This window comes from Mus musculus, chromosome 11 (genome assembly GCF_000001635.26).
Source record: "Mus musculus strain C57BL/6J chromosome 11, GRCm38.p6 C57BL/6J".
NCBI lineage: Eukaryota > Metazoa > Chordata > Mammalia > Rodentia > Muridae > Mus > Mus musculus.
The window spans coordinates 87726051-87745087 of record NC_000077.6 but is presented as its reverse complement, the minus strand read 5'-3'; the positions used below and the strand labels follow the sequence as shown (position 1 = coordinate 87745087).

Here is a 19037-nt window from a genome sequence, read left to right as displayed (position 1 = left end):
GCAACTGGGGCTTTCCAGGGGACTTCTGAAAAAGCCAGTGAAAGCTGAGGTGTTGGCTCCACAGCCTAGACCCTCTTGGGGAAACTTTCTCGTTCCCTCCAGGAGGTAAGTTCCACTCTGACAAGCCACCAAGGCCCCTTCCAAATGGAACTCACTGGAGAATTCGCTAGCGATGGCATCTTTGAGATGGCTGGGCTAGAGAACTCCTTCAACAGCTCAGTTTAGAATTGAGGGTGATGATCTGTTCCCTCAAAGCTTGAGGGTGCAGGTGAAACCACTCCTAGTGGGGACCAGTGACTGGATAAGTAGCCTGGTCATCACCAGCTCGCTTTCTACACTCACAGGGTCAGCAGGTGACAACAGCTGAGACAGAGCCTAGTGCAGGTACCTCCGCTAGCAAGGTGGTGCTCCCCCAAGAAGGTTCTGGCCATAGTCCCCAATTTCGCCTAATGGTGAAGACGGTGTAAATACCGAAGAACAGCAGGACAGTCAGACAACAAACTTTACACAGTACTCTTTACACAGTACTCTTTACTACTATTTGGCTTTTTGAGATGGGGTCTCACTTTGTAGCCGACTTGAGCTAACCCCAACCTCAGATTCTGGGGGCTGGATTTCAGGCATGTGCCACATCTGATCCTTTTAGGGGAGCTATGTACTTTTCTTTTCTTTCTTTTTTTTCTTTTTTTTTTTTTTCCTTTGGTTTTTTCGAGACAAGGTTTCTCTGTATAATCTTGGCTGTCCTGGAACTCACAAACTCAGAAATCTGCCTGTCTCTGCCTTCCAAGTGCTGGGATTAAAGGCATGCGCCACCACCACCCCGCTGCTATGTACTTTTCTTATTCTTCATTTCCAGGCCTTATAACCCTGAAATAAACATACAGGGTAAACAGGAATAATCACTCCTATTTTACAGATGAAAACTAAAGAGAAACCAAAATGGGGATACAATTTCTGCAACTTAAGGATATATGGTAAATATGTTATTATAAAAACAACACATCTTGGCCAATGTGGCATTACCCATGGATGGCTCCCTTCTTAGGAGGAGTTTGTGTTTCCATGGAAACACAAAAACCCAGATCAAGACCCAACAGCCACTAAGGGTACTAAGGGGAATGTGAACTCTGAAGCTGGCAGAGGTACAGCAAGAGCATAGAAAAGAGACACAGGAAGTAGGAGAAGTAGGAGCATCAAGGGTGAAGGCACTAAGGAGCCCCGGGTTCCTTCAAAGGAGAGTGTGCACCAGGTCTAGAGGACAGAACGCTGATTTCCAGTCAGCACAGTTTCCTTGCCTCAGGACAGCAGACCTTCCCACGATACAGCAGCAAGCACAGCATAGCAGCTGTACCCCTTAAAGGCAGGCCAGAGAAAGGACCTCAGCTGAGCTGCCTCAGAGCCCACCAGGCAAGTGAGGCCTCACTGTGAGAGGAAATGGAACACAAGGCACAGGCCTCAGTACCCTTTAAGTATGTTCCAAAGGCTCGCTTTATTGGTATTTGAACCAAAGTCCTGCCCATAGACAAAGGCAAAACCCTGAACACAGGTGGGAAATCAGCATCTTCCTCTGTTGACACAGCCTCTGAGAATCCGCCCAGACACTCCCACTTCACCAGTGGGCAGAGAAAGTGAGATGACTTAAGGCCGATGTGCTGCTTTCGTGGAGTCTGCTGATTCGGAGATGGAGGGCGGGGAGTCTTTGGGGTCCCACGGTTTAGTTCCACAAGAAAACAAGTACAGAAGTGAAGAACAAGATGCTATGGCCTGCACCTAGCTAGGTCTTTATTGCTGTGTCTCTGGATTTGTAGGCCACTCCTCGACTTTTCAGCTCCCGCACGATTCCTATGACAGAAAAAGAAACAGTCCCATGAGACAGTCACAAGGATAAATACGCCCACCACCCCATCCTCGGCACTGGGAGACAGAGGCTTGCCCTGGGCCTGGCAGATGCTCACTGCTGAAGTCACAACTATTACCTTGGGGCAGGCGACCAGTGACGGACACAGCATATACACCTGGCTTAAAGTTACCTGAGGAAGAGAGGAGATTAAAATGGGAATTGAGTTAAGACTGAAAAGCAAGAAAGAATTAAGCCAAAAATGGAAGAGGGGTAGGATGCATGCATGAAAGTGTGTGTGTGTGTGTGTGTGTGTGTGTGTGTGAGAGAGAGAGAGAGAGAGAGAGAGAGAGAAAGAATGAGCTCTCACACGTTCACGTGCATGTGTAAGATACTTACTGACTCGCTGCCACTTGGAGACCCAGCTGTCCTCTGGACTCATCATCGCAATGATTCTAGAGAGGAAGACAAAGCGTCAGCCCAAGCCTGCCCTGCTGGAGGGGGCCACAGCAGCTCCCCAAAGCAACAGCCCGAGCAAGGCACCTGAGGAGAAAATCACCACAGGGAAGCTGGGAAGCTTCTAACACCGGGAAGGGAGTGACACAGCCTTTCTGCCTATGTCCCTGGACAGCCAGTAAGAAGAGGTTTTGTTTTGTTTTGTTTTGTTTTTCGAGACAGGGTTTCTCTGTGTAGCCCTGGCTGTCCTAGAACTCTCTCTGTAGACCAAGCTGGCCTCAAACTCAGAAATCCACCTGCCTCTGCCTCCCAAGTGCTGGGATTAAAGCCGTGCGGACACTACTGCCGGGCCAGTAAGTTTTTACCTGTGGATGTCCAGCACTGACGACAACCAGCCCAATCACTAGGGGTCTGGCGCCTGCTGCAAAGGAGTCAAAACAATGAATCCTCTTCCAGGAAGCGAACTACATTTGGATAACCCTTCCTTTAATGAGCTGTGCAGTCTCACGTCCAGTTGGAGACATTTCACAGTTTCACCAGTGAGACTCAGGTTGAGATACTACATGCAAAGTACCTAGTACAGATACGGACATAGCAGATGCCAAGTGTCCCTTCCCAGTCCATCAATCCTTTGGCAGAGAGCTCTGCTTCCACAGGCTGAGGAGCAGAAACCCTACTCAAGGGCTAAAGCCACTATGTGAGCAGGCAGGTGCTAGGAGGAACTATGAGGCTATGTGTTAATCATCCAATCAATCAAATAGTTTTCTAGGAACCGACACTACTGACTGCCTCCTCCATGGCCGCCTCCTTTTTCCTGGCAACAGTGCTGGCGTCCAGGAGTGGAAGAAGGGTAAGATAGCAAGTGGCTCTGCAGACTGATCCCGGACAGGCAGTTACACAGCCCACCCCCACCCCCGTACTTTCTCTACCCTTCATAACTGACCTTCTCAGTGATAATATTTGAAATGTCCTTTCTACCTCGTCTCAACTTCCTCTGAGACCCTACAGTTCTAGTCAGGCCTGATCAGGTAACCCACAATTCCAGTTAGTCTGGAGGCAAAGCAGAAGGTTTCCAAGGTCTATTTGGCCAACTTAAAAATAACCCTGTTTCCAAAATAATTTTAAAAAGAGGGTTGCTCTATTATGGTAACAATTATAAAGATATAATCCACACTCAGCAGGATGGCTCTTCAAAAGCAACAAACAACAAAACCAGGAATAATACACACCTATAATCCCAAAGCTCGGGAGACAGAGGCAGGTGGATCTCTGTGAGTTCGAGGTCACCAGGAGACAGAGAAATCCTGTCTCAAAAAGCCCAAAAAAACAAACAAACAAAAAAACCCAATAACCAACCTACTAAGTTAATGAATTAAAATTTAAAAAAAAAACCCAACTAAACAACAGAAGAACAAAAAACCTGGAACCTTAAAGTACTCCTTTTAGGGGCTGGTGAGATGGTTCAGCAGGTAAGAGCACTGACTGCTGTTCTGAAGGTCCTGAGTTCAAATCCCAGCAACCACATGGTGGCTCACAACCATCTATTATGAGATCTGGTGCCTCTTCTGGTGTGTCTAAAGTCAGCTACGGTGTACTCACATATAATAATAAATAAATGTTGGAAAATAAAAGTACTCCTTTTAGGTTTCTCAGATGACCAGTTATCACATTCTGATACAGCGATTCTACTAACAGACACCCAAAGCTCTGTAGTTAATCTACATAAGTGTGTTCTTCACGATGGCCAGAGGTAAGAAGCCATGGCATTTTAAAAATCCCTGTTATATATATAATAAAAATAGCAAACTTTAAAAAGAACGAAACCTTTGGAAACTGAAGAGGCAGCTCGGTGGTTAACAACACATACTGTCCTTGAAGAGGACCCCAGTAGCTCCCAGCACCCATACAGGACAGGTCACAGCTGCCTGTAACTCGAACTCCAAGGGGATCTGAGGACACTGGCATTCATGTGCACATAGCCACACACACACATAATTTAAAAACAAAGCATGTCTTTAAGATGTTTAAACAGGTTAAACTGGTAAGGATTCAAAGTGACCCTTGCTTATATCTTACTGTGTAACTCTTAACATCTTTCAACGCAGCTAGCACAGGTGTTCCCTTACAGATGAGAGCGACTCCACTTACATTTTAATTTTTAGATGGGGGCGTCGTCTCATGATGCAGCAGAAGGCTACCCGACACTTGTGTCCCCTGCTCAGCTTGAGAGCTAGGACTGAAGGCTGCATCAACACAACCAGCTTCGTCATTCATTGTCAGCCTTGAACGGCTTGAGGAAACAAAGGGATGGAAATACAGAAATACGCATCTGCACACACAGGAGCTAAAGGCTCCAAATCAGCATCTCTCTCTCTCTCTCTCTTAGATTTAGCTTACTTTCTGTTCATTTTCTTTGTGAATAATTTAGCATTCGAGTACTTACGAACTAGTGTATTGATAAATACATTGTAAGACAGCAATTGACTAGCAACAGTTCATGACAAATACTTGTGAAAGGGTAAACTCATATACTAACAATGGACTAGCCAAAGGGAGCCAAATCAACATCTCTTTGCCCAATATTTTATTCTCCTCTAAAGGACACCAGACCCACTCTCACAGAACAAACACTAGGCGTAAGCCCAGCTTATATGAGGTCTTTAACTGGCCTGCTGACCAGAAGAAACTTAGCAATGCTGCTACCTTGAGCAAAGACCAGACCACTCTTCTCCCATTTTTTGTAGTTAACTCTCTTGGGGTGAGTGGGCGTGTGAGTGTGTGTGTGCGTGTGTGTGTGTGCGTGTGCGTGTATGTGTGTGTGTGTGTTCTCTCCTGCCACCTTGTGGGATCCAGGGATTGAGGTCAGGGTTAGCAGGCCTGCCATCAGCCGCCTTACCCTGCTGAGATAGCTTAGCTGGTCTTGTTTGAGACAGACAGGGTCTCAGGTAGCTCAGGCTGGCCTCAAACTCACTATGTATCTGAGGTTCCCTCTGAATTTCCAATTCTCTGGTGTCTCTCTCTCAGATGATGGGACTATAGGTGCAAGTCACCATATTCACTAAGATACTGTAAGAGGGAGTAGGCTACTGAAACTATACCCCTTCATTTCCAAAACAGATCGTTCATGTAGCCAACACTTTTGGAGGAGCATTAGGAATTAAACCCAGGGCTTTTTGTACATGGTAGTCATGTGTTCTTTGTATGTGGTAGTCACGTGTTCTACTGCTGTATCACACTTCCACCTCTCCAACATTAAAGATCTACACCTCGTACATCCCGTGTCAGGCATTAGGACATAACATAAACATAGTCTCAGCGATAATGGAGCAGACAAGAGTTGTGAAGCATTGTTAAATAGGACTACAGAAGAAGTACACACATTAAAAAAGTTCTCTTAAGCAGGGTGGTGGTGGCGCACACCTTTAATCCCAGCACTTGGGAGGCAGAGGCAGGCGGATTTCTAAGTTTGAGGCCAGCCTGGTCTACAAAGTGAGTTCCAGGCCAGCCAGGGCTACACAGAGAAACCCTGTCTCGAGGTAAAAAAAAAAAAAAAGTCCTCTTAGCCACTACTTAAAACAATAAAGATGAAAATAACTTCAATATTTATTTTTTAATTTTTTTTTTGGTTTGAAATCCACCTGTCTCTGCCTCCCAAGTGCTGGGATTAAAGGCGTACGACACCACTTCCCTGCTTCAATATTTATTTTAATCAAATAACCCTAAAACATTGTTTCAATATTTAACTAATCTTTTAAAAATTCAGATCATTTGACATCCTTTTTCCTCACCCTGAATCTTTGTTTGCTGGTATGTATTTGACACTTAAGCATATTCGAATTTGAACTAGCCACATGTCAAGTACTCAGTAGCTACTGAAAGAAAGATGAAATTTCAAGACCTGTAAGTCATATAAAGTACTCAGAAATTGCTGGTTGTTTGTGAGCCTAGAGGCTGCCTGGGGCTGAGAAAAGAGAAAAACAAACCTGGGTATGCCCCATAGTTAAAACATTCCTGGGAACATCTTGACCATAAGATAAAGGGGAATGTGAGGACATAACAGGGCTATCTGAACTGAGTCAACTACTCACAGAACTCTGACACCCTGCACGTACATGTAATCTTTCTGTTAATGTTTGAATAAGCCAATAGTGTGTCGCTATGCTCAATTCCACACCCCTAAGCCCCTTACCCCATAAAACCCCCAAGCTTTCGAGCCTCGTGGCCGGCATCCGTTATCTCCTGTGTGGGATACATGTCGGTCCGGAGCTCCGTAATTAAACGTCCTCATGTAATTACAGCAAGATGGGTCCTCGTGTTTCTTTGGGTGCTCTCACACTCCTGAGACTAGAGCGGGGGTCCCCGAAAGGGGGTCTTACACTACAAAAGTTTACAGCTACTGGGCTGGACACATAGACTAGCTCTCAGAACTGCTGAGACCAGCTAGTCTTATGACCTCAAAAATCTATCCCATATTAACTTTCTGGGTGCAGAAGTAAACAAAGGCGCGTGAAAGGGGCTTACCCATCAAATGAAGAGCTGGTGCAGTCATAAACCATCTCTCTGTTGCCCTTCATTTGTAGGTATGCATCGCAATTGTCACACCCATCATATTCGAACTGGTCTATAGTCTGGAAAGAAAAAAAAAAAGCAAGTATGAGCATGAACAACGCCTTAATATTTCAACAAAGCCAACCTCTTCGTTTTCTATACAACCCAACACCCTCTCCTCTCCAAACTGTTCCTAAACTCCACCCTCATACCTTTTTGCTCGCGTCCCTAATTCAGCTTACATATTTTCTAGCCTCTTTGGGGTCAGGTACCCTCTCCTGCTACTCTCTCGGCTGCTCTGGCTCCTAGTGTCTTTCCAGTCCACCACAGCAAGTTCACCGAACGTCTGTCGGGGAGACAAACTTGTGCTCAGTTATGCCGAGAACTGCAACGCAGCCCCCAGTAGGCACAGCCACCCGGCTCGCGTTCCGTGGACGGAAACAACGGCTCCCTTAGGCTTTCGGGCTTCCCACTCCCCGAATCTCAGAGCCTTCCTTTCCTGTGTCTGGCCCCATTTCACCCTCTTTCTCCCGTTTCGCCTCCCCGATCGCTCCTACAACCAAGGCCCCAACGGACACCTTGACTAACGAGCACAGCAAACAAGCCCGCAGATGCCGCAGGTCCTTTGGTACCGTCTCCAGGGCCATCCTCACCGATACGACAACACAGGTTCCTCCAGCCGCAGGAAGTAAACAGACCATTACCCAGAATGCCAGACGCGTCGGGCACGCAGCTTCCGCTTCCGGTGCCGGCCATCGCAGGCCCCGCCCCTCCCTCCCCGTGGAGAAGATGGTTCCTCCCGCGGGAGCGCTGGGCGGGGCCGCCCGGTCACCTGGGCCGCGCGCGCGCCCGTCACCTGGTTCGCGAGAGCGAGCGGAAGACGGCGCGCGCGCTGGGAGCTGATGCGCCCGTAGGGGCGGGGCAGCTGGGGGAGGTTGGAGCATGCGCAGGAAGCGTGGAGCGGGGCGACTGGCGGGACTGCGCCTCGCGACGCGGGCCTTTTGATGGAGCCCAAAATGCTCTGGCCTGAGTGCTCTTCAGACTCCCGAGGAAAACCTAGATTGTTTTGTCTGCTTGTTTTATTTTGTTTGCTCATTTATTGAGACAATGCTAATTCCTAAGTTGGCCTCTGAGTACGGGACGGTGATCTTGAACTCCTGATCTTCCTGCCTTCACTTTCGGAGTTCTGGGATTATGGGCGCGCACCACCACGCCCGGGTATTTGACTTTTTGACACAAGCCCCTCGTCTCAGTGTCCGGAATGCTCAGAATACAAGCCCGCCGCTTCGCGCTAGGTTGTTTTAAGGCTCGAGGCAATGAGTCTTGCCTTTCTGGACGCCTGCAGAGACAAAAACCCGACGAGGCCCCACCCCTTCTTGTAACTGGGAGAGCGTGATAGGGTTTCGTTTGCGGTCCCCAGGAATGCTAGCTTGAGCCGTGCCGACGGGGAAAGGGGAGGCGTGTTGGATAGAGGGAAACGCGTATTTAATTCCTCCTAAAAGCCTCTCGATTGCGCGCCTGGCTCATAATTTACGCTTTGTAAAACTCTCGGCACATTTAGACATAATTCCATGGGAACATCTGTGGATTAGGTATCTCACTTCTCATACTCTAACCCCACCCCAGCTGCCAATGTGCTTACTGTGTAGGACACAAAATTCCTCCTTGTCTCCTTAAATGGCACCGAGATAATATCCTGAGCAAACCATACAGAAATACGAGGTCTGGTGCGGTGTGAACAGAGCAAAGGCTCTTGGAATGTAGGCAAAAGCCTGGTCATTTGTGTTTATCTGAATTGGAGCGCTGGGATATAAATAGTTGCAATCCCGCTGTTCTGTCCTTCCAGCCCTTCTCATTGAAACTGAGGGACAGCAAGACTGATTCTAGGCTTTATCCCAAACTGCATCCACATGGGGTTCAGTGACTGGGTTTTAGATACTTTCTAGCACCGGGAAATCTCTTTTCAGTTTGGAATACATTTTCACTGTGCTATCTCATGTAAGCCTTCTATCATCTCTGAAGGAGGATCATTTTATTTATGGTAAAAGGCAGGTATCCTGCTGAGGAGCTGGCTCAGGACCCACCACATATAAGTGGGATTTGATGGTCTGCTACTCTAACCATAGCACTGGGGGCCAGAGATAGGCAGATCCCAGGGACTCCAGGCAAGTTCAAGTGAGAGGCCCTTGTTGTTTGTATGTTTGTTTGTTTGTTTGTTTTGAAAGTCTTTATTCTGTAGCTCGGGCTGTCCTGGCACTTGCTGTATCGATTAGGCTGCCCTCACACTCCTGTGAGTGCATGCACGTGTATGCACACATTCCAAGGTTCAGTATTTGCTTACAATATTGTAAGGTCACAAAGTCAGTCAGTGAAGCACCAGAGTCACCAGCAGCCCAGCACAGATAAATGACTGAATCATGACGAGTACCAGGCACGCTGCTCTCTCTGACCTTTCTGGGGCTTTAAACCTACCCTATCTGACCAGCTTTGATATCACCAATAGCATCCGAAACCAGAGGGAATAATGGTAAATGCCTATGATCCCAGTAATTGGGAGGGGGGAGAGGACCAGTCTGAGGTTATATCTTAGCTGTGCAGTGAACTGGGAGTCAGGCTGGGCCTCAAAAATCCAACAAAAGGAAATAGAGAAGATGGAATTGTTATCCTGAGTGAAAAAATCATAATGAAACAAAACCACAAAGCCAGATCATATTTATGGATAAATATATTAGCAAATAAATACATTTTTTCAACATAGTGCCTGATTCAAGCATCTTTCTGTCTGGTTCAGATATAAATACCCATGTGGGTGCCTGGATGCCAGTCTCCCCATTGACTCTGAGGAGAGAAGGTTCCCAAGGAGGATCCCATGTCCATTTTGCCCCCACCTTCACATTGCAGGCAAGGATACTGCCTGAGGGGCTGACAGTGGTCAGGATGCTGGGACAAAGCCACAGGAGGCACCATCAGCCCTTACCCACGTGGTACAAGCTGCCCGGGCCAACTTTCTGCTCCACTCCCACTTGCACACCTTCAGTTGGGTTGCTGGTTTTGTATGGCTTACACTGGGAAGGTGGGCCTCCGGGCCCTGCAGACCCACGAGGTTACATGTCGCCATTCTCCATCTCTGCTCCAAGAACCTCTCAGAGAGGACTCCTGTAGTTGTGCCTCCTCTGCCTTCATCCCATTCCCCCTCTTCCCAGGTGCAGTTTAGTAGACTTCCTTTCTGCCTGCCTTGGACTTGGAGGGAGGAAAGCTTGGAGTATTGATTCCCCTCCATTCCTGGTCTCTACCTCAGAGGAACTGGAGTTACCCGAGTGACAAGGAGTTTGATAATCAAAAGATTCATCCCAGGCAGGTCTGTAACAGTCCCCACCTCTGGGACAGACCTCTATTCCTTGGCTCCCCAAGCCTGCAGGCTAAGATTGGTGTAAGAACAGGAAGGAAGAACCGCTCCTCCCTGAGCACCAGCCAGGGAGAAGGTACAGAGAGACCTCTCTTGGGACTGGGGCTCACCTAAACTCCTTCTTCTTTTGTAGAAGACAGGAAATGATATAGCTGAAGTTGCCCCCAGTGAAGCCTTGAAAGGAGGTGAGACGTGATCTCGCCTTCAGTGAACCCACTGGCTTGTGTGAGCTTGAAGCTGGGGCAGAGGAGACCCAGCAGGGGGAGACCCAGCGGGGCTTGAGGAAAGAGCAGCACCTTTACATCTAGATATTCACTTATAGCTTCCTGTCAAAAACTCAGCCTTGAGGAGTCTACCCCACAAATGCATACTGGATACTGGCTGGCTGGCTGGCTGGCTGGACACAAGACTTTCTGCACTGTAGGTGTGTTCTGCAGACAAGCTTGGGAGCTGGGGCAGGAAATAGCACCTCCCGCCTGCACTCGCCATCAGCACTCTCCTTCCAGTGGTCCCAGGAAGCATGGCGAAAGGAGATGCTTGCTGTGGTCCTGCTCCTCCCAGGAGCGGGACCCCGGGGCCAGGTCGAACCCTGAGCCATCTGGAGCACACTCGCCATCGAAGCTTCATCTGACCAGCTCACGTCACACAGCCTGCTCGCACAGCTCCTCCAGCTCCTCTTCCGAGCCTGTGTGAGAAGAGAGGGGAGAAGAGAGGTCACCGAGGGTCCAGCGAATCTCCTGCTTCTCCCACCTGTAGAGGCTGTGGCAGGGAAGGGACCACAGAGAGGGAGATGCAGGAAATAGGTCTGCGAAGGTGATTAGGTTGAAAACTGAGAGGGGCCCCACTGGGAAACGGGAGAGAAAAACAAACCTAGAGAAGTACTCGCGCGCGCGGCAAACCACTGTGATCAGTACTTACTATTCATGCATTCGCCCGATAAATATTTATTAGACATTCATTGTGAACTTGGCTCGCTACCACTTGCTGGACAGAATATCCAAAAAGAATAGGCTAGCAGAGAAGGCATGTGTGCACATGGATATTATGACAGTGGGAGAGAACCAGGGTCCTGAGAGACACATTGAGGGAGGAGCGCAGATCTTGCACAGCAGTGAGGAAAGACTTTCTGACAGTGAGGATGTGCGGGTTAGTTGTACAGAAATGGTTGAGCACTGGGTTTGTAGGGACAGGGAAGTCAGTGGGACATTCAGGGCAGCAGGAACCATAATTCATGTTCACCCAACTCAAAGCAGAGGGCAGAGGAAGGGCAGGGAGCTAGATGGAGCTAGACGGTGCTGGAGCACTGAAGGCCACAGCAGGTTAGGTTTCTCCTGCCTGTGGGCATAAGACAGCATCTGACTCTAGACTACTGAAAGGCTGATGACCCTGACAGTGGCGTGGAGGGACAGAGGGGCCTGTGCTGCACAACTCTATGGGACATAACACTAGGTGTGCAGGCCTCTCAACTTTGGGACTCTGTCAGAGGGAGGCTCCTGCTTTGACCTTCGGGCTGTACTCCCTATAGGTAGGGGCCATCAGCAGCGGACCCTGAGAAGTTGACAGAGCTGGCAGAGGCACAGCAGACAGTGAGTGTCAGGATCAAGGAAGAGGGAGGCACAGACCTCAGAGCAAAAGGTGGTCTGATTCTGCCAGCACTGGACATAGTTTGACAGAGTCCAAAGGGAACCATCAAGCACAGTCCGTGACCGTGCACATAGTGATTCTACACACTGTTTTCATGCCTGTCTCCCCATGAACCTGGGTCTCCTGTGTGGCAAGCTCTACATCCTCAGAAGCCTGCCTAGGACCTGGCATATAGCTAGCATGTAATCAGGAGGAGGAGGAAATGAATGAATGAATGAATGAATGAATGATAGAAGCTTTCAAGCCCTGTCTGTAAAGAGGTGTGCCATCAGTGTGTCTCAAAGGTGGGAGGGACTGGGGGGTAGTGAGTCTTGGAAAGGACGGATGGTTTACGTAGACAAATGTGCAAAGCTTTGGCTTAGAGCTGAGGATTTAGAGTTCCCATGAAATCGTGGCTGGCCTTATTAACAAGAATGCTTGGAAGAGGAGTCTTAGCTCTCTCTCTCTCTCTCTCTCTCTCTCACTAGTTGTTATTGTTGTTGTTTTGTTTTTGAGACAGGGTTTTTCTGTGCTGCCCTGGCTGTTCTGGAACTCACTCAGTAGACTAGACTGGCCTTGAACTCATAGATCTGCCTTTCTCTGCCTCCCTAGTGCTGGAATTAAATGCATGTGCCAACACTGCCAGGTACCTTAATGGTTCCTTTACCAAAGCCCAAGGGCCCCTGGGGAAGCTGAGAACCACCTATGACTTCTGTGCTTCAGGTAAGTTATAATCTCCTCAATTCACCAACCCCTCGGCTGTTTTCACCTGCCTTCCAATATCCAGACAGAGTCTCCTCTTCCCAGAACACCTGCTTCCCTGAACACTCACCAGGTTGGGCTGGCAGCACCTGGCAATGTGAGTAAGGACATCTCCTGCCCTCTGGGCTGTCAAAAGTCCACTTGGAATGTCCCTCTCCAGGTAAGCATGGTCCCAGAGGCTGGCAGGGATTCAGATACAACCACACTGGCTGTGAACTTGAGTAACAGGGGCCTGGGACTTCATGTAGCAGCCTCCTATCCGGACCTGGAGGTCTGAACATCAATGGATGAACCTCTGGGGGCCAAGGGTATGCCAGACGGGGACTGTAGTGGGGGAAAACCGGGCAAGCAGTGTGCACAGTCAAGTCCGGGGGCAGAGAGGTTGGCAGGGGTTCTGAGGGACCACCCCGCCGTTTTCTGTGTGGGTGTCTGACAGTGAGGCTGGATTTCTGCAAGTTCAAAAGACCGCTGGGGTTAGGTTTGGGACTGGGGCTAGGGCTGGAAGCTTCTGCTAGGCCAGGGGCTGGCTCTGTAAGAGCCCTGGGCCGTTGTGGGTTGGGAAGCATTGAAGAAGCTGTTGGGTTGGGTGTGATGAGCTGCTGGTCAGGGAGAGATGGCTCCAGCTGAGTGTGAGAAGCAGCAGGCATGGACTGTGGGATCCCAGTTTCTGGGCCAGGCTTCCTGCCATGCCACTGGAACTGCCTTTTGTAGTGGTGGTGGCGGTGCCGGTGATAGTGTATGTGGCTGGAAACCTGGGTCTCTCCCCTGGGTACCACTGAGTCCAGCGAGCGGGGTCGAGAGGTCACACTAGGTTGTATCCCTTTCCCTTGGAGATCCCCTTCAGGACTACAGTATACCAAGGGGTCAAAGTCACTGCTCAGGGAGCTTCGGAAGGTGGAGCTGCTGCCGTGGATGCCCTGCAGGCTGACGTCCGTGCAGTTGACCACCGAGTCACTGGATGAGCCGTGACAGGGCCCTGAGCTGGAGTCACTGGCTGGCCCATCTGCCAAGTAACCGCTGCGTTCTGTACAGTAGCTTTCTCCAGACCCGCTGCTCTCATGAGGCCTGGCCCGTCGTAGGGCCACTGGGCAAGCTGCAGGATGCTGAGAGGTACATCGGAGGCGATTCAGCCCCCAGCCCTGTGCATAGGGGTGTGGAGATACCGCCAAGTGCTGCTGTTCTTCTGGGGCCCGGAGATGTGAAGTCCTGGGAAGGCGCTGATGCCGAGAGCCCATGCTTGGCTCCTGGGAGGGCAGAAAGGGTCTAGGTCTTGGGGTCCGGGCGACTGAAGTCCTGGAAGGCCCCAACAGATAGGCAGAAGGAAGATGATAGTGGGCGTGGCCAGGATGCTGGCGAATGAGGTGGAGTCTTCTGCCTGGTTCCTGGTAAGATGGAGAGGCTGCCGGGGCCTGGGAAAATGAATCTCCCTCTGGGAAAAAGAATAGAGAACATGGACATTTAGTTTCACAAGTAAAGACTTCATACAGAGAATGAACTCAGAAAGGTGTAGCTACCCATCTGACCCTCTATAGATTCTGAGCTCAGTTTGGGGAACAAAGAAAATCTACTCTAAAATCTGCCTACTCCACCCACCAGCCAATAGGGCTCTCTCACACGGGGCCACCATGAGTTCACAGTGTTCTCTTGGCTGGACTAGCACAAGATTCTTTTTTTTTTTTTTTAAGATTTATTTATTAATTATATATAAGTACACTATAGCTGTCTTCAGACACACCAGAGAGGGTATCAGATCTCATTACAGATGGTTGTAAGCCACCATGTGGTTGCTGGGATTTGAACCCAGGACCTCTGGAAGAGCAGTCGGTGTTCTTAACTGCTGAGCCATCTCTCCAGCCCCTACATAAGGTTCTTTCCTTAAGATGTTGATTTCACTTCCATCTTTTAGAAAATTGCGATGCCAATTTTACTAGAACAGGGTCCTTTATTGCCAGAATATTTGAATAACAAATTTGCAAACAAATTAGATTTAGAAGCAACACCACTGTGAAAACACACTCTTTATGAAAACAAAGATGGTTTCAGTATGGACAACCTTCCCCGACAGACAAGGTGCTGGTGCTCTTGAACAGTGCGCTGCTGAAGCCAACATGGCAGCAGCTGCTTCTCCTCAGCCTCACAAGAGAAACCCTTTCCCACTGGGGCAGCTATGTCCTACATCCATCTGTACGCACACAGGAGAGCCCTTGAGTTCACCTCCTACCTACGATGTTGAACATGCAGAGGGGGCAAGTCCGATGCTGGTATAGCCAGGGGTCCACACACGTTCGATGAAACTCGTGGAGGCACGAAATGACCCGGAGCTCCTGAAGCAGACAAGAGTGCCCCAACCAAAGGTTACAAGGACCTCCCTAGCTCCCTCTTGGCCTTGCCTTCCTGCAGTCACCTACTTGCAAAGGAATAGAGAGTAATGGCGGTGTGGGCCTTGGTTGCTGGTGGATTTGTGTTATGCTGCCTGACTCTGGGCAAGTTTGGGGTTTTACTCTATTTTTTTTTTTTTTGGAGACAGTTTTACATAGGTCTTTTTCCTATCACCCCCAAGGCTGGATTAGAGGCATGCACCACAATGCCTGGCTCAAGTTTCTCAGCAGTTTCTGCTGTCAGTAAGGATAAGCACACAATCTATTCTCCAACCTCCTCTGCCATGCGGCTAACGTGAGATAATGTGTTTAAAGTGCCGCTGCTGGAGCCCGACATGAGGCTCCCTCTCAACGATATGAAAGCTTGTTCTTAGAAGCCCAGCAAAGTGGCCAGATCTTAGACTGATCCCTGCCTTGGAGGACACATAGACCCAGATGTAGTTGTGACGTAGTCATACCTAGACCTCTCCACCCCGCCCCAGGTACCCTCCCCATCTCCAGCCGGGCCCATCTCACCTGCCCCTCTGAGAACTCTTCTAGACAGATGGCACACACGGGGGTCGAGCTGCAGCTACTCCCCGAGTCTGGCCACTCGGCTCGGGCTCGTCTACAGCCGGCTTGGTACCTCCTGGTGGCCAGCTGGCTGATGGCCCGGGCTGTCCGCTGCTGAAGAGGATCCTGGGGACAGGGATGGAGTTCACACTGAAGTGAGAGCTCTGCTTTCCTCGCTCCTGGGCCCCAGCCACGCCTCAGTTCCGAATGCCCTTGAGGGCACATCCCTTCTGAGCTCTTGCACAGCTGTGACCTTCCGTCCCACCAGCTCCCTATATCCCTTTAGGCTTTTCTTCCTTTGATGACACATGATATTATTATGTGAGGCTAGAGAGATGGCTCGGCGGTTAAGAGCACTGACTGTTCTTCCAGAGGTCCTGAGTTCAATCCCCAGCAACCATGTGGTGGCTCACAACCATCTGCAATGGGATTCAATGCCTTCTTCTGGTGTGTCTGAAGACAGTGACAATGCACTCACATAAAACAGATAAATAATTGTTTAAAAAAGTATAACTATTCTAGTCTGTGTGGGTGGGTATTTTGTCGGCATGTGTGTCTATGCACCTGGGGTGTGCCTAGTGCCCCACAGAGGACAGAGGCATGAAAGGGTGTTGGATCCTCTTGAACCAGAGTGACAGACAGTGACTCCCAAGCTTGTCCATTGCTCGCCCCTTGCTCACCCATGGCTGGTCTGTGCTATATCATCGTTTTCTTGATGCAGACTCACCTGTGCTGGCTTAGAAAAGGCTAACCCTGTCTCTCCAGCATGCCTGCTCCTCTTTGCTATTTCACAGTTTTCGGTATCGAGCACAAGCTACCACCAAAACTATTATCATCTTATTCGCTTCATTGTCTGCTTCCCCCACCCCTGCCACTAGGACGAAAGCTGCTTTGTGTTTGTTTGTTTGTTTTGGTAAGTCAGGCTTTCTCTGTGTAGCCCTGGCTGTCTTGAAACTTGCTCTGTAGTCCAGGCTGGCCTCAAACTCAGAGATCCACCTGCCTCTGCCGCCCAAGTCCTGGGATTAAAGGTGTGTGTCACCATTACCCTGCTGGAAGAAAGCTTCATAAGAGTGGAGGGTTTTGATTTTTTTTTTTTTTTTTTTGGTCGTTTTTACTCATGGTGCTGTTGCCAACACCTGAAACTGATAATATATATATATATATATATATATATCACTCAGTATATATGATGAATGGGTGGGTGGACTGATGGATGGATGGATACATAAACAAGGAATATGAGGAGAGGCTGCTAAAAGCAACAGAGAGCATAGAGTGTTTATTTAAAAGGAGGTGGTTTCATGGCCATAAAGACACCTGTCTGTCTCACATTCTCCTTTCTCCCTCCACGTTTATACCCATACCCACTTCTATTAGGCAGCCCACACTGCTCACCGGTCTGCTATGGTGGGGGCGGCACCTGATGCGCAGCACTGAGGCCAGGATGATCACAAAGACGGTACCCACCACGGTCAGGAGGATCCACACGTCATAGTTTGCCTGGAGATGTGGGTGGGGGAAGCAGAGAAGAAAAGGGTCATACTCTAGAAAGAGCCAGACCAAGTCAGGAGGGAAAGGAAAGAGACAACTAAAGAGTGGGGAGCTGTGAGCCCCTGGGTCTCCCACCCAAGGGTTAGAGAGATGGAACTCAGTGAACTAGGCAGTCCTCTCTGCTTGGGGCTGCAGGAGAGTGATCTCTAGATACAGCTATGAGAAGTGTTATGTGGGAAGCTATGTGTTTGCAGGCAAAGGAGGACACAATCCCTTTGTGAGGTGGGAGCTACTTGCTGGAGAGCACTGGGGTGGTCAGAGTCTGGGAGCCCCGCAGGCAGGCTTCTCTCCTCCGTGCCATTAAACCACAGAGCTGAAAACTGCTTCAGGACCCACCAGGCCCAATCTGTTTATCTTGTCGATGAGGCTCAGAGAGTGGGAGAAACTCCCCAAGAAGCCACAAGACATGTGGCTAGGGGCTGAAGTTGGACTAGAGGGTTTCCAGGGGGTCTGTTGGATAAAGTGGAAGTGGGCTGCAGACCCAAGGCTGAGGCCTGAGACGCTTACCCCGGCGGGGGGCTCCTTCAGCTCAATCCACACATAGGCCTTCCGATTCTTGTACACAAACTCCATCAGCTTCGCAGCATCACTACCCCAGATCAGCACCACTGGCTTAGTCAGCCCCAGGGGCTGCTGCAGCTGCAGAGAACAAAGCCCCAGCAGGGCTGTTTGACTTCTGCTACCAGCTCAAGAACCCAACCTTCCTCCATCCAGACCCCTCTCCTGGAACACCCTCGTGTCCCTAGGCACCTGCTCAGCAGCTGATCGATCCTCGGTGATGTCAAAGAGTACTGCGTTGGCTCCTCGCTCACCAGCCATTCGGGCCTGTGGAAACAGAGCAGAGGCTCGTCCCACCCTGACCACGGCTGGCTCTCAACCTCGGGTGCTCACACATTCATCTCTCCCTAGGACGAGTACCCTGTCCACTCACAATTCTGTGTGCAAGGAGTTGGGGAACTCACGTGTATGTGTGCAGAGTCGGGAGCCTGGGATCCCTGGCTGAGCCAGCCCACTGCTTTCAAAGAATAGCATTCATTCTTTCATTTTGAAATGGACCCCTCACCCAGGGTTCACTGGGTGCCAAATGGTGGCTCTGGCTCCAGGGTAAGACACAGCCCCTGCTCAGGGCTCAAGCAGTGTGAACCAAGGGTAGGCAGTGACCAGCAGTTGGAGGAAGAGAGAGAAGAGCAGAGGACCCAACCCTGCCTAGCCAGAGGCAGCTATGGAATGCTATCTCTCAGGAGTGAGACTAAGGCAGAGTGCTGAGAGACTGGGACAACGGCTCTGACCACCGCAGGAGGTCTCCCCATCAGTGTGTCACCCAGGGGTACTCTCCCCCTGCCACCTCCTAGCATTCCAAGCTCTTTGGTTCCAATTTAGGGCCTTAAAGAGTACTTGTCCAATGCTTGATCTCTTTGTCCTTTCCCTAGGGTGGGCAGATTGAAGAGAGACTAAAGGGCTGCTCTTGCAAGGACACGCCTGTGCATGGGTACACATGTACAGTCACCAAGGGCTCCAAGGGCCTGTCTGAGGCAACACAATCTAGCCAGCCATGCAGCAGCAGCAGAAGCAGCGATAAGAGTCGAAGACAGAGCAAGAGGAGGGAACCTGGGGGCCTGTGAGGGGGTGAGAGGAGAAAGATAAGAGAGAAGCAGCCACAACCAACTGTCAAGTACAGGCGCTGTGAAGTACGTCCCAGACTAGGCTGAAAGCTTGCCACCTCTGGTGCCATCTCCCTCCCAGGGACCCTGCTGAATCTCTGAGGCCTTTCTGCAGGCAGTGAAGGAGTTAACTCTTCTGCAAGTCACAGTGGCAGGAAGAGGAGCCAGGGCTGGGACTCACTCACACTCCCAGTTCTTTTGATCTATGCTGTCTTCCCAGGGAGAGCCTGTTGGGGCAGGTCTCCTGCCAGGGAAACTGCGAG

At 49.9% G+C, this 19037-nt stretch overlaps 2 protein-coding genes across 6 annotated transcripts in view; both read right to left on the bottom strand.

Annotated features, from left to right (window-relative positions):
• Positions 1-1464: 1464 nt before the first annotated feature.
• Positions 1465-7537, bottom strand: Supt4a (SPT4A, DSIF elongation factor subunit). Of its 4 annotated transcripts, none has more exons than NR_149756.1 (6): positions 7420-7537; positions 6815-6921; positions 4442-4583; positions 2237-2292; positions 1977-2030; positions 1465-1842 (listed from the first exon to the last, which is right to left on the bottom strand). NR_149756.1 is itself a non-coding variant. In NM_001355753.1 (6 exons), exons 3-6 carry the CDS (start codon positions 4561-4563, stop codon positions 1775-1777), a joined length of 300 nt encoding a protein of 99 aa, NP_001342682.1. In that variant the 5' UTR covers positions 4564-4583; positions 6815-6921; positions 7495-7537; the 3' UTR covers positions 1465-1774. The 4 variants fall into 4 exon arrangements, 2 of the variants coding, with proteins under 2 accessions (NP_001342682.1, NP_033322.1); NM_001355753.1 differs by having other exon boundaries at positions 7495-7537; NR_149757.1 differs by lacking the exon at positions 4442-4583 and having other exon boundaries at positions 2237-2380.
• Positions 7538-9548: 2011 nt separating this feature from the next.
• Positions 9549-19037, bottom strand: part of Rnf43 (ring finger protein 43) — a 72453-nt gene continuing 62964 nt past the window's right edge. For both annotated transcript variants that reach the window (NM_172448.4, NM_001363437.1), the window contains 7 exons: positions 17864-17938; positions 17621-17752; positions 16958-17062; positions 15527-15688; positions 14854-14956; positions 12703-14061; positions 9549-10932 (listed from right to left, as the gene is read on the bottom strand). In NM_172448.4, coding sequence (NP_766036.2) covers positions 10889-10932; positions 12703-14061; positions 14854-14956; positions 15527-15688; positions 16958-17062; positions 17621-17752; positions 17864-17938 — 1980 coding nt within the window. In that variant the 3' untranslated portion in view covers positions 9549-10888. The remainder of the gene's footprint in view (positions 10933-12702; positions 14062-14853; positions 14957-15526; positions 15689-16957; positions 17063-17620; positions 17753-17863; positions 17939-19037) is intronic.

Bases quoted from the DNA above. Each gene is read 5' to 3' on its own strand.
- Supt4a (NM_009296.2), bottom strand. From the start codon at position 7,488: ATGGCCCTGGAGACGGTACCAAAGGACCTGCGGCATCTGCGGGCTTGT. The intron at 2,293-6,814 runs GTAAGCCCCTTT...CTTCCTCTCTAG, and splicing joins ACCAGCTCTTCATTTGATGG to AATCATTGCGATGATGAGTC. The intron at 1,843-1,976 runs GTAATAGTTGTG...TTTCTGTCATAG, and splicing joins CACTGGTCGCCTGCCCCAAG to GAATCGTGCGGGAGCTGAAA.